This window comes from Sipha flava, unplaced genomic scaffold (genome assembly GCF_003268045.1).
Source record: "Sipha flava isolate LNK unplaced genomic scaffold, YSA_version1 287_pilon_pilon, whole genome shotgun sequence".
NCBI lineage: Eukaryota > Metazoa > Arthropoda > Insecta > Hemiptera > Aphididae > Sipha > Sipha flava.
In genome coordinates this window covers 1-15,428 of record NW_020272956.1, presented here as the reverse complement: position 1 = coordinate 15,428, position 15,428 = coordinate 1, and the positions used below count along the sequence as shown (strand labels likewise).

The window sequence follows — 15,428 nt, the reverse complement described above, 5'->3', positions numbered from 1 at the left end:
TAAATATATATACATAAATTATCCAATACAGCAAAATAAATACCCAATAGGTAATGATTAATACATAATAGTATGTATATTGTTAAGTGGGATAATTAAATTGTAATGTTAAAAGATTGACATATTCACATATAGGTAATTTATTATATAATATATACAGTGCTTGAATGGGGGGTGGGGGGTGCGCAAGGGGACGGAGCTCCTCTACTATTTTTTTTTTTTTTGTGCGTACCTACCCCAACTATATTTTTTCACCGGAACGGGGGGACGCCACGTTCATCCTAGTTGTTAAAAACGCAGTTTTTAAATCGTTGGACTGAGCTCCTCTACTTAATTTTTCCCAATTCGAGCACTGAATATATAGGTATACAGTAAGTACTCGTATACGCATATAATAGATTTTCTATTAGGTACTTGTAGATAATAGAATATTATATTTTTATAAATAAAGAATAAATATAGTATTTTGTAATTAGTGAAGTTAATAATTTTAAAACTATGCCAATTGAGCGCATATACATATTACATTACATACACATTATTCATCTGTTAATAACAAATAATATACACAAAAGCAGTAAATAAGTTATCTTAATAAAATGTATAAACAAGTGTTTTTATTTTTTAATAATTTAATAAGAAATATAAAATAAAAAAAATTGAAATAACGAGTACAAAAATTTTTTTTTACAGAATAATATAACAGAATTTTGTTTTAAAGTTTTAAAAGTAGTATAAAATGAAACAATAAAACAGTCTAGCTCAGTCTGACTTCAAACTTGGTAGTAGTTTGGAGTTAACAAAAATGATAACCTTATCAAAACCAATTAATCTGTGAGATACCATCGTTGTAATAGTTTTTTGAATTTTAATATTTTTATCATTATTGTTTTTTTCTGTTTTATTTTTCTCGGTACCTGGATATGTACTTTTGCCGATGAGATTCTCAAGTATTTATAAAATATGTCATCATATAAAATAATCGTTTAAAAGATTAAGTAATGTGGAGTTGCCAGTTAGTGTTAAAAGTATATAGCAAAGTAACTGTTGCAGTTAATGTGGTAATTAAGTATTTGCTTAACTTAAAATGCAATATAACTGCCTATAGTTGAAATTATATTGTTGCAATATTTAAAACTATTAAAATGTAGACATTTTATTTTTTTATTTTGATACAATGTATGTTTAAATTTTTATGTTACAGAAAGTTGCATAGTAAATATTTACAATAATGGAATTCAGCACTGAATTTGTTGGTGGTTACTTCTCAAAAACTATAAATATTAGAAAGTTTAAGATAGATAATGCTTTTCTTAATATATATGATGTTAAAGCATCTAAAGCTAATGAACGCTGTGTATTAGAAAAATTAAAATCAATCAATCCAAATGTTGATACATCAAAATTAATAGAAGATATGAAAGAATGTGAAATTGAATTGCAGAAACATAATTATCAACATATTTTTGAATCACCTAATGCACTAAGTGCTCGTTGTCTTCTTCCTATATATAATTCTATTGAAGGTGATCTTCATACACTAAAAAGAGTAAAAAATGATTTATACCAGAAAAAGAGAACGAAATTGTACACTCCACTTCCTAATTTTACTCCAAGAGGGAATATAACGCCTGGCCAAACATTATTAATTACAGTTTCATTTTACTATCCATTTCATTGGATGAAAAATCAAGATCCAGATGAAGCTGTTATTCCACATTGTAAAGAAGTAATTCAATTTTATGATACTCAGACTCTTCAGGATTTGAAAAATGGGTTCAAATGTGATAACTCAGAGAGTGAAATCAGTGGAGATATAAGTACAAATCCTTACAAACCATTAGGTAATTTAAAATTTATACATTTATTATTTATTTAGAATATTTATATTTTATTTCTTAATAATTTATTTTTTCCATAGATTAATTATATAAATAAATACATTTCAATAATAATAATAATAAATAATACATTTCATAAATAAATTTTATATGTTTATAATAAATCAAATGAAAAAGTAATGAATCGCATATTTTTTTATTATGAAGTTTAGAATATTAATTTACATAATATACACAAGTAAAAAAGCGATAACGGTCTATTTAATTATTAATAAATGTATATTTTTACTATAAAAACTCATACTAAAAAATAAACTTCATTCAGTAATCACTTTTTATCCATAGCTATTTATAATTGCCAGTATTTAAATGAGTAATCAATTTAAATTAACTTAAGTTAAATATTGCATAAATTTATGACAATAACAGATAATATTTTATTATTCTGTGAATTTCATTAATTTTTATTATTTTATTAGATATTTATTTTTTTTTAAGAAGTTTAATATAATCAACCAGAAATAATTTAAAATTGTTTTGTACATTTAAATTTTATTTTATAAATTATGTTGATATAGAATTGAAAACATTGTTTGAAAAGCCTTTAATATATTATCTTATGTTTATTGTAATATTTATAATAAATTGTTAAACTAAAAAAACTTGCATATTAAATGTATGTCATAATTTTTCAGAATTTATAGCTAAATCGGACTTGAAACATTCTTTATTCTATATAAACAATACAATTTACGTGGACACTTTACCGGATAATAAAACAATAATGCATTCTGAAAATATGAAAAAATGGGCTGAAGAAAATGGTTATCCTATTAGAGATATATTGTCAATTGATACAAAACTTTTAGACCTGGAGGTATGCATTGGTCAACCCTATATTTATCAACATTTGGGACGCTGTGAACATTTATTTATTTTTAATGAAATCAGTTTTGCTCAAAGTTCTGATTGTCTAGGCCAGAATAATTATCCAAGAATAATAAGTATGGCAAAAGAAAAATTAAAAAACTGTATATTTTGTAATAAAAATATAGCTAAGTTTGTTATGGTGTCTCATGATGTTAGAACTCCTGTAACAGTAAATCATATGTGTGATTCTTGTTATATATCATTTAATTATGATAATTTAGGGGATAAAATAACAGATTTTAAAGCTTATAGAACTTTAAAATGGAAAAAATAATATTTAAATTACCTTATGACTGACTACTACACTATTAAAAAAAAATGTAATTAATTGAAAAGTTACTATTTTTATTAGCTATTATTGTATTTATTTAATTATATTGTAACTTTGTAGTTTTGCAATGTTATCTATATTTAACTATTTTCGTCATTGTTGAATACTATGTAATGCAATTTGTATAAAATAAATTTTAATAATCTTGAAATAATATAATTGCCATATTTATTCATATGTATTTCATATAAACTATCTAAAATCTGAAAATAAATGTGTAAATAATCATTATTTTAATTTCAAATAACTGAACAATCTGATATAAGATTTGAACAAACATTTTTAAAATCAAAAACAACTTTCTGGATTTAAAATCAGAAAATTAAAGATATTTGATTTTCCTCTATAAACTTAATAGTATTATTGTTACCATAGAATTTTTAATATAAACATTTTTTAATTAATTACACACTTAAATATTTCATGTATGTAGGTTGTAACCACAAATTTAAATAAGTACACACCTATCATGTTAAATTTTAATAATTATTAATATTTATGGTGTTAACTTCAGTCATTGTTTTGTCAATTGGTACTTCAAGTTAAGGTTATTAATTTTAGTAAGTTGTAGATTGTAAACATAAAAATAAAATTGGATATGGTACAATATGACTATATGTGGATAAGTTTTATTTTTATAACTAATAGATTCACGTATATTAATGGCTGGTGCCATGCAAGAAAACAATTCTTGCCTTGTCTAAAGATAATAGTCGTATGACCAGAGGAAAAAAAATTTAACAAGAAAACATTAATGAGGCAGCATCATTAATTATTTTACAAATTGTCTACTGTGTAGTATACGGCAACAGTCAGGGATACCAAAACTTTTTTTCTAATGAAACCTAAAAACACTAAATACCCAAATACATAGATATTAGATATAGATGAAAAATTAATAATATAAAATAATTCAAATTAATAATGTAATAACTAAGTTTTTGAAAACTTTAAATTTATTTTGATTCTACATGTTATAGGTATTTCATACAGAGTACAACTTAAAAAATAGCATTTTGAAAAAATTATGACACACTAAGCTTGACATTAAAAAGTAGCATATTATCAAATGTATTTACATAAATAATTATATACCTAGAAAATAATATATAAATATTAATCAATATTATTTAATATTGTTTTTTATTTATTTAAAAAGAAGGAAAATTATTAAAATTAAAATCTAATATAATTTTTAAAAATTCAAAAAGTAAAATTTTTTATAGCGAAATACTTTTTGTTGGAATAATATTAAGAAAATCCTCATTATCAAGATTTGATAAAATATCTTTTCTAAGGGTATAAGCATGTAAAATTCTAAATACTCTAGTGTTAATGAATTCTTTAAAGCATTTTTTAATATTTTTCATTTTGAGAATGAACGTTTGCAAGATACTTGCGTAACTGACAGAGTTAAAATTGATTTGTAACATAAAAATAGTCTAGAATACACTTCGAAAAACAAATTATAATGAACTATGAAGTTCTAGCAACAATTAATACAACTGCCTTCATCATGTCTGTTACTACTTAATTCATATTTTTCATATTGATTTTCATCACTGTTATCAAAATCGTCTTTTTTAACTCAGAATAATGTGTTTGAATACTTTTGTTAAATTTTACCATTTAGAACGAAAATCTTTTAACTTAACTTGAAGATCATTTAATGTTAATGTAGACTAAAACGGTGAAATTGATTCAAATACTCGTTTTAATACAGTTGACTGTACATTTTCTGAATGATCAAGACATGAAAAGTCTGCACATAATATTCCATGTATTGCATACCTTTTTTCAAAACTGTTAGTAATTGTATCCATTATTACATTGAACAAATTTATTTCATAAGAGAATAATGGGTTAGTCACAGGATTATCTGCTGCCTCAGGAAAATATGATATAGTGTTACCACAGAATATAATATATGAATAATAATAATAAATCCAGATGTTAAAATTATGAATTTGATAACAAAGATATCAAATTATCATTTAAAATCCTGGTGCATTTTATGATAACCAAACATTTTTAATTTATTTTTATTTTTTTAAGAATTTAAATAATTTATGAGTACATTTTAACATTGCATTTTGAGATATCTCAAGTTTGATGGCTTATTTGAAAGGATGGAAGTATGTGGCATTTATATCAGCTTTCGTCGGAAGTATAGGATTAGCTACTTACCCTATTATTATATATCCAATGACACATGTTGACGATTACAGTAAGTTTGCTTATAGTTATTATTTTAACCTTTGTATGATGCTACATTAACATTATTAAAAGTGTACAAAATTATATTTTATAGTTAATTTTTTTGCTGTGTTATTGTAAAAGAAATACTTAATTATTTAACTAGCATTAATTCTATCGTTTTTAAGTAGAAGATACCTTTTATTGGAGAATGAATTTATATATATATATATACTAAATGAATTTATTTTTAGTAGCATGTTAGATTTATGTAGTCTTTGATTGAGGCATTTTGTCAAATTAAGGACGAAGTCAAATGTTCTGTTATTTAGTATGACGTAAAAATATTTTTACACTAGTTTAAATGTATGTACAGACAGGAAAACATGTTGCCAGATTTTGGCAAAAAATTCATGGGATGGAGATACTTGTATCTGGATACATGTTATCAACTGTAAGGTGCAATGTAAGTTCAAACCAATAGTTGCATATCCACAACCCACATCAGTTAGTTATATTTTTCTTTCCAATTTTCTTCCGTTCTGACTAAATTGTGTTTTTTAAGGTCTTCATTTTCCTCGATATTTCATCCACATTTATTTTGAAGTACGCTACTCTTTTGGTTATAAGTTATATTATGAGGTCTTTTAACTACAACATTATGAAAAAGTAAATAAAATAAAATAAATAATACCAATATGTATAACCGTCTATACAGACAATATGTTCAGGCCGTTTTTAATTTGTGATATTGTTGACAACACCTTCCACACTGAACGATGTTTTCCATTTAGAGTGGAAAACATGATTACAAGCAACACATAACAAATTTTTTTGATATTATCCTACCCTATGTAGATAAGTATCCAACAACTTGTTTCTGGTTATTGAGATATTTGTTGGCTATACCATTAGCAATATGTTGCTAGCAAAATGTTACTTTGTTTGTATCTACTTTTAGAGAAGAAATTTAATCAATGCCAATATTTATCAGTTCTATGTTTACTTTGGAATGGTAAGACCCATGTTTCACCTGTTCACAGATTTAGAATAATTTATTACAAGTCGGTTTACTGAAGTATTTGGTTGTCTATTTACAAACTTGTTAAGAACTCCTCAGGACTTCTTGTTCATATTACTGAGTACTACAAATTTAAAAACCAAATTATTTTTTGAGTGCATTTCCAAAAATGCTATAGAAATAAACTAAGATTAATCATCAATCATTATTCCATGAGATATTTTATACGGTTTGTTATTTATAATAAAATATAAATATTCCAATATAATACAAATTTATAAGTAAATAATAAAATATATGTACAATTTAAACCATACAAATATGTTGATACTTTGTGAACTACTATTAAATGTTTAATCTGATAAAAGTGAATTTTGTAATTCCAGGTTTCACAAAACATTTGAGGAATTTTCAAGATTTTTAAATAGTGATAATTAAATAATTTATTTTGCTTAATAATTACACCATATATCTCAAATACATTGATAAAACTATGCATATCTAATACATTCAATTATTACAATTTTAACAAAGGTTATGTGGATAATATATTCAAAATTACCCATAACCATAAATAAAACAATTATTCGTGTAGATACATTAAAGTGTTGATAGGTTTTTATCTTTAATTATATCTTACTGGATTTTATATTATTTTATCACTTCTCCTTATATTTATAATCAACATACATTACTTCCAATTTTAATAACAACTTTGAAAACTTATAGTATCTACATATTAATTTTTAAAATTAAAAACAAATTGTCTTAATACATAATTTCATTTTCTTATAAATAATAATTGCTTTACAGCTAAAAGAGAGAAAAAAAACTTTTTTTTAATATTAACAACTATCAAATAAATTTTCATTTAAATGCTATCCACATTTTTAACTACTTATCCATAAAATTACCATACTTATTTGTAACTTCATAATGTAGGATTAAACTAATTAATACTATTGAATTATATATTTAATCATTAATTATATATATTATTAAATTATTAATAATATTAATTGTGTAATTACATTTTTGTTTTTAGAAATTATTAATATACATAAATATAATATGTATTGCTTATATTAAAATATTTTTAGAAAAATCACAGCAGGAAAACCGTGCACAATTAGATCAGTCTAGAATTCAACCAGAAAGTGGTGGAAGTAAGTTATATTTTATTGATTATTTGTTTATCCAATCAAAATTTTTATATTTTATTTTAGACTTGAGTAAATGGACCAATCCATTTGAGAAAAAAACAAATTAGTATCATTATGTTATGATTTATCAAACCAACAAAAACTCAATTAAATATGAATTTTAAGTGAAAAATATGTAAAATTATATTACTTGATAATGTATATACTTAAACGCAAAGTAATTTTATAGAAATATAAATTTTAGTATAATAAATGTTAGTAGGTAAGTGAAAAAAACATATTTTTTATTTAAAAAAATGAAAAAATATTTACAAGAATAATATACTCATAAGTATATTAAGTACTTATGTGCCGTAGATTTTTGCAGGCAAACAAACAAACAAACACTGTCTCTTTATATAATAAGTAAAAATATACAAATAAAAAATAACCTTGTACTAATCTAGTATATAAATAGAAAAAATAAATAAATTTAGAGAAAAATATTTTCAACTAATCTACTATAATTATAATTTAATATGGCAAAAATATAATCTGTACCGATATTTTTTTCTAAAGGTATTCGAATGCAGCTGTAATCAAGATGCATAACTAATAAAATTACTATTTTTGATTTCATTATTTTAAAAACTTTTACATTTTAATTGAACATCTAATTCCGCAAAGCGGATAAAGCAAATAATACAGTTTATAAGTTAAGATATTTTAAATAAATAAAAACGTGAACATTGTTTAAATTTTAAGTAAACAATAGAAAAACGATTTGCGAATATCGTCCACACAGTGTAACAGTGAACTGATGACTTCTAAGTTTGGTAACAATTTAATGAATAAGTTATAGGTATATATATAATATAATATCTAAGGCTTCCAGTCATTTAAATGCACACGCGGTAACTTAATGAAGTTACTAATTAATTAGTTAATAGTAACGGTCGAAGTTAATCCGTGCGAAGTAACTGTTTTTAAATTCGATGATCCAGTAAAACAAAATATTTCCATATTAAACTATTACAATCAACAATACTTATAGCAAATTGATAATGGAGATAAGTGTACAAAATAAATTAAATGTATTTTAAACTTTTAGAAAATAAATTTAATTTATATATTTATAAAAATGGAACCAAAAATGTATAACATTTCATCAATTGAGAACGGCTGGGCCGATTGGCTCAAATTTTTTTTAATTGTTCGTAATTGTTAGGAGAAGGTTTGTACGAAAAAAAATTTTGGAAAAGTACTATTTTTTAATAAATCATAGTTTAATTTAATAATTTATGACCCGATCGATAACTACACAATTGAAAATGAATTATTAAATAAAACTATTAAAAAAACTTAAAAACTATTTATTTTATTTTTGGTATTAAATGACGGGTATTGCATAAATATTAAACAAAAAGATTCCGCAACAGGTGCCAAAACAAATAAGAATGTTAGTTCGAAGAATTATTATGCATATCGGTTGATGATTAGACGCGATCAAGACAAAGTTATTCTACGATGTCATGAGCTTTGTCAAAAATTCATGGTCGAAATGTATGTAAAGATAGAGAGCAAATGATTACGATACTTGTGATTCAATAAAAAAAGCTGCGTGCCGAAGATTCTCAAAAAAATTGTTAGATACCGGTGATGTGAAAGTTACTACAGATGAAACAGGATGCATACAATTACCGACCGATTTCTGCACGATCATTGATCGCAATATGCTCTCATTAACCAGATATTTCCCAATGTACACAGAAAATACACAAATCATGAGTGGCTGGCAGAAAGAGCAATTATAGCAGCAAAAAATGTGGACGTCAACGAATTGAATCTCAGAACACAACATTTGTTTCCAGGAGAGGTGATGTCATACAAATCTATTGATACAGTTTGCGATGCTACTGAAGCTGTAAATTATCCAATAGTTTTTAAACACATTGGACTTACCAGGCATGCCACCGCATAATTTACCACTGAAGATTGGATCTCCGGTTATTTTGCTTCGTAATTTCAACCTACCACGGTTGTGCAACGGCACGCGATGCCGTTTTCACCAAGTGAAAATATATTTTTACCTCAAATCCCTATTATACCCACAGATGTGCCAATACAATTTAAACGCCTTCAATTTCCAATTAGATTGGCATTTGCAATGACTATCAGTAAGTCTCAAAGCCAAACGATGTCTGTCTGTGGCTTAAATTTGAGCATGATCATGTTTTTCACACGGATTATTATACGTGGCGTACTCTCGAACCATCCAGTTTGTTTGTGTTGGAGAAAGATGGGATACCAAAAAATATTATACACCCTATTGTATTAAGGAATTGATATTGTTTTTTTTACTAATATTGACATAATTGGCGATATATATAATTTTAAAGGATCAATTTTAATAAATTATTAAAAAAATAAATGTTAGTATAATAATGTCGTAACCGTTCATAGCACTCCGTACCTCTTCCTTACATCCTTATCCTTACCAACATCCTTACATGCCTATATTAAATAAGTTATTTTTTTTTTAGCAAAATATTCTCTAGAAATAATTTATATGACAAAACAACGTTTGTCGGGTCAGTTAATTATTTATAAATATTATTTGTGAATTATGCCTGTTTTAAGGTAATATTCCAGTCAGAATTTTTTGTATTACACTGGGGTTTTAGGTAGGATCAAGGGATAGTACTAGAATACTCAAATAGGAGATTAGTACAAATTAAAAAGGTTTATTTATTTCGGTTAAAACATATGCTATACAATCTGCATTTCTTATTTTAAAATATTACGTTTGTTTTCAGCTTCGGATTCACCAATTTTTAAGCATTTTTTACTTGTCCATGTTAAGCCATTATGTTTTTAATAATTTTTATTCCAAAAAAAAAAATAATGTATTTATAGTACCTAAAAATTTCATCCTTCACTTCAAAATAACTAGATACTTAACCGTATAGTGTAGGTGTTCTCAAAGTGTGTGCCGCGTTGCCTTGATGCGCCGCGATGTCCATACAGGGGTGCCACACCGTCATGAAATACTATTTAGTCTGAAATTGTCCTTAAGATTAGTTATGTTATAACTTGGGGAAAGGCGACCTGAAAAAAACTTAGATCAAAAAGGGCGCCGTGAGTTGAAAAAGTTTAGGGAGCACTGGTGTAGTGTAACAATACATAACAAAAATACAAAGAAAAACAAAAATCATCATAGATATGGTATTATGTATTAAATAAATAATAGTCAGTTCTCTTATGATTATATCAATTTCATTATACATAACTCTATTTTAAGTATTTAAATATAATAATATATACTTCACATAATAAAGTGAATGAGATCAATTTCGTAATAATAATATAATCGATTTTTCAAGACAAAAAAAAATGGATGTTCTCTATCTTTCGCATATAATTCTATACATGTAATTATATATTCCTGATTAACACTGCCGGGTGCATATACTTCGAGGAAACTTTGAATTACATAAAGAATTCAACTTTTCAGCTCATTATGTTTACTAAGTAAAAAATATGATAGCTTGTACAAATGGGTGGTAGTCGATAATATTATTTTATCTGGCCATGCATCATTTTCATACACTGGTTTCTAATTTGAATTATAATACATCTGGGCTGTCTCATGTGTTGCCTAGTAATGATTGTCAAAGGTAGTAAAAATATTAATAAATAGGACAATTTCATATTTATCGTCCAACTGTTACTGATAATACGTATGCATACATATATTTACTCCCATAATCATTTTGCTGGCTTATTCGATTTTTTTACATCTTGTAAATATACTTGTATTTCTATTTACTATCATTATTCTTCTATATTCCTTGGTGTCATTTCTACATCGTTGGGTGTTCGTTCTTCAGCTTTGTGTATTTCTAAAATGAAACAGATAAAAAATCATTCATACTTAAAATTTTATAATTTTTAATGTAACTGAAATTTAAAAATATTGAGTATTAGTTACTAGGGTTCGCATTATACAATTAAGTGGTTTAATTAAAAAATACACTAACCAATCTTTATGAATGATAAGCCTATATTTTAATTAATAACATTTAATGAAAAATTACATTTTTCTATGAGTACAATTCAAAATCGTAGTAATTTTTAAATAATTTTATAATTATAGTATTAATTAGTATAGTAAATTAATTTAAATAGTTAAATGTTGAAGTTTTGAAAATAATTTCTAATTTCTAAAAAATAAAAATTATAGTGTTTCTGAATTTAAAATTACAACATATAACCATAATATAATAATCATTTAGATTGAATTTGATTACGTTTTTCAAATTTTTCTTATTTTTAAATAATAACTTTAAAGTGATTACCTTCTTTCATTTTACCAATCAATAGTTTAAGCAGATTTTCAAACGGACTCTCGATCAACATGTACAAGAAAAATGCAATAAAAAATCCATTCGTTATATCACCTATTGTAATCCATGTCTAAAAAAATAAAATAGTACTCTATAAAAAAATACATATAATTGGTTTGGATACAGTATGGTATGGTGTATACAAATTTATAGGTATTGAAGTATTATAATTTATAATATAGCAATTAATTATTATAAAATTGTATTTATTTTTGTTTATTCTTCAAAAACTGATTACGTAAATTATGTAAATAATTATAAAAATTTACTGTATTATAAAGTAAATAACGTTTGCTCATTAGTAAATAAGTTTAAATTTGCTGAAATCCCCGTCCCCTCTTCTCATAAAAAGTTCCTGGTCTCTTTTATATAATTTACTTACGAGTCGTATTAGATTGAAATACAATGGTGTGCGTGTTGATGCTGTATAATATAATTGCATGGTGAGTCCTCCTATGTACGCCGAATATGCGAGCCTGCTAATCGGTGCAAATATAAGTTTCCAAGTTCCTGTAAAATATTTATTTATTTTTGAGAGGATCATGTAATATATTAATTCATATTGATGCAATATTCATTCATATTACACCGTTAAAATATGTAAACATTTTGTACCTATCGAAATACACATTTATAACGTTAAACGAAGAATGATTTGCTGTTTCACTTAGAGCATTTTTCGTCTGACTTATGAAATTAAATTTATAAACTGTATTATAATGTGTCTAAACGCCGAAAGAGCTTGAATGGTGTCTGATTGTTAAAACTTTTGGTTCGGCGTGTTACGAAGATTTTGAAAGTTATAGAAAAATTATTCCAAAATAATATTTTTTATAAGCGACCGCGGTCATCTCCGAGCAGAGATTTGATTGGGGTTTTGCATGATTCTGTACCTCCCTTAATAACAACAAAAAAAAAGAGCATTGGACAATGGATCACAGCATTATGTGTCGTAAAACCACTTAACGTTTCTAGCCGAGTTTGGATACTTCAAATTGTTATAATTTTTTTTTTCAAGGGACCCGTAACATCCTGTCTAACCATAGGCGGATATTTGGTCACATCAGTGGGGAGGGGGGCTTAACATTTTTGTCTTATCCATTAGCGTAAACAGACATTTTTAGACGCTTCAACCTACTAACTAGTGGCTACTCCTACTTTAATCGAGGCACCAATTATATACAGGTAATAGGAACATAATAATATTGAATAGCAACTCATTTTTAATTTTTATTTTAATTGTATAAATCTATTCCTTTATTTCCTACAAAATATGGTTTTCCCCAATAACGATAGTCCGTAAATATTCCAGATCATTCTCGTATACCAAAAAAAATCAAATAAAAATTATAAATATCAAGGATTAAAATACACGATTTATTTAATGTCTGGTGTGGTTAGGTTAGGTAAACCCCCCCACGATATCCGCCTATGCATCTAACCGTCCATCGGTGGTGCGATTGATTACAGGTGAATGTTGGCTGAAAGTTTTCCCCTCCCCCTTCACCTATGCGAGGAGAGTTCCAACATGGCCGTTGAACGTTGTACATACGTGCCAGCTACATCGTGACGGTTGCCTACCTTGGAAACAAGAGTTCACGGTGGAAACGATGATGAATGCCGAAACGAGCACGGCAAACACCAGACGGAACGCGAACGCGTAAACCACGCTGACCCAGAGGTTGTAATCGTACTCGTAGAAGTAGACGACGGACGTCATCCACGCTATGTAGCTCCAGAAAATCGCCCACAAACGCAGCGTCGGATGTGAAAACTTGTAGTTCGGCTCGCTGGCTCGTATGCCTCGGTAAACGTGGGCCGCGTACATTCCCACGAAATACGGCGTCAGTCTCGTGTGCGTGGTGATGTACAGTTTCCTGAAGATCTCTTGGCTCGGCGGGTAGTTCAAAGCCCTGCCGATCAAAACAAAACGATCATCGTGATAGCATCACCTTCAGTAACGGATTATTCACTAGGCTCGTGAGGCTCGAGCCTAGGGCGGTAATTTTTAGGGGGTGGCAAATTTTTTATGTTTTAAATTGTTAAATTTTCAACCCATATTATACAATATACGTAAATACTAATTGACACAGTGACGGTCGTAATCGTAATTACATTATTTGGGTTTATTATTATGACTATAATTGATTATGTATGTAAACACATAAGTACCCATCATATTATTTTTCAATTTAATTTGCTGTGAACATCTGAACACGTTGGTCGCCCTCGCCTTTTGTAGTTTTGTATACCTTCTAAAGACTGACTGTTTCTCTGCAGCGTTGTTCGAACAACTACAAGTACAATTTTATTTCTTGGACGTCTATTAAATTACTCGTAAGTATATATTATGATATTATTGAAATCAACCTATATTGTATTGTACTTATTAGGTACGTATAAGTACTTGTACTTATTAAAATAAAATATATATTATAAAAATAATAATGTATATAATATAGTTAACTGCATATTTTTACGTAGGCAGTGGCGTAAAAATGAAGGGGGGGAGATAATCCCCTCCCCAGGACAAAAAAAAATATTGTCCAGTTTTGAAATTATTAGAATAATAGAATGAAAAATATACATATCACGAAAATAACACATAACGTGTATATAAAATCTAGTAGTTATCAATTCATGGGCGTATTTTAGGGAGGGAGGGGGGGGCGAAGAAGCGATCACCCCCCCCTGAATTCGTATTTAAGGAATTGATTATATGTGAGACACACATTTTACATTTTTTTAATGTGGATCATTTTATAACGAAAAAAATTACGCGTAGCTATGAATACTGAATTGGGCTTTTTGTCGGGTCCATACTTAGTGAAAAATCAAATAAAACACCAGCGTAACTTTCTAAACACAGGTGTTAAAAAGAACTTCACAAAAGTCGATTCTTAGTGGATCCGGCATTATATTACAAAAAAAAAAAGCCACAAATATTAAGGATTCACCCGATTTAAATATTACCAAACATTTTATTTCAATTTTGAGCCTGAATTAAAGAAAAAATTTTCATTCGCCCCCCCCTCTCCCTTAGAAGTAAGTCTTTATACTTCCCTGCATCCAGTGTTTATTTCAGACCTTCTATCCCAGGGGAGGGGGAATTTCCAAGGGGGTATGCCTTAGAAGTAAATAATTAAGAGAAGTAAAAGTATCGCTTTAAGCTCAATTTATAGGTATTAAATAGATACCTACGAATACGTAGATTCTTAAAAATCTAATTTTGGTTAAATATATGTATACAATATTTTAATTAAAGTATAGGGTAATGATTATTCAACCATAATACCTTTGAACCATTTCTCACTCTCGGGACGGCCATACCCGATAACCGATTTTTGGGTTGTTACAGTATCTAAAAAAGGGAGCGGTAAACACTGAGCGTGCCACAGGGCGCCGAGAAGGTTAATCCGCCATTGATCATCTCTTTAGTGATAGTATTTCAATTGGAAAACGTTTCGATAAAAAACTAACGTGTGGCAACTGACGTATTGAAAAAACAATACTGTATTTAAAATGTTCAACAAATATTTTGGGTACGGGGTAAAACATGTT

The 15,428-nt window shown here is 27.0% G+C and overlaps 3 protein-coding genes across 5 annotated transcripts; 2 read left to right on the top strand and 1 right to left on the bottom strand.

Moving 5' to 3' along the window:
- The first annotated feature begins 816 nt into the window (after nucleotides 1-816).
- LOC112685682 (snRNA-activating protein complex subunit 3) lies at nucleotides 817-3,045 on the top strand. Its single transcript, XM_025557620.1, has 3 exons — nucleotides 817-1,061; nucleotides 1,205-1,844; nucleotides 2,537-3,045. The coding sequence occupies exons 2-3, from the start codon at nucleotides 1,232-1,234 to the stop codon at nucleotides 3,043-3,045; spliced, it is 1,122 nt and encodes a 373-aa protein (XP_025413405.1). The 5' UTR covers nucleotides 817-1,061; nucleotides 1,205-1,231.
- A 2,073-nt stretch (nucleotides 3,046-5,118) lies between these two features.
- On the top strand, nucleotides 5,119-7,654 carry LOC112685683. The gene is made up of 3 exons (XM_025557621.1): nucleotides 5,119-5,329; nucleotides 7,420-7,485; nucleotides 7,546-7,654. The coding sequence occupies exons 1-3, from the start codon at nucleotides 5,215-5,217 to the stop codon at nucleotides 7,587-7,589; spliced, it is 225 nt and encodes a 74-aa protein (XP_025413406.1). The 5' UTR covers nucleotides 5,119-5,214; the 3' UTR covers nucleotides 7,590-7,654.
- A 3,165-nt stretch (nucleotides 7,655-10,819) lies between these two features.
- On the bottom strand, nucleotides 10,820-14,114 carry LOC112685687. 3 transcript variants are annotated; one of them, XR_003148824.1, is made up of 5 exons: nucleotides 13,449-13,913; nucleotides 12,250-12,377; nucleotides 11,820-11,937; nucleotides 11,212-11,363; nucleotides 10,820-11,119 (listed from the first exon to the last, which is right to left on the bottom strand). XR_003148824.1 is itself a non-coding variant. In XM_025557625.1 (5 exons), the coding sequence occupies exons 2-5, from the start codon at nucleotides 13,693-13,695 to the stop codon at nucleotides 11,296-11,298; spliced, it is 561 nt and encodes a 186-aa protein (XP_025413410.1). In that variant the 5' UTR covers nucleotides 13,696-13,780; nucleotides 14,040-14,114; the 3' UTR covers nucleotides 10,820-11,295. The 3 variants fall into 3 exon arrangements, 2 of the variants coding, with proteins under 2 accessions (XP_025413410.1, XP_025413409.1); XM_025557625.1 differs by adding an exon at nucleotides 14,040-14,114 and having other exon boundaries at nucleotides 10,820-11,363; nucleotides 13,449-13,780; XM_025557624.1 differs by having other exon boundaries at nucleotides 10,820-11,363.
- Between the last annotated feature and the right edge of the window lie 1,314 nt (nucleotides 14,115-15,428).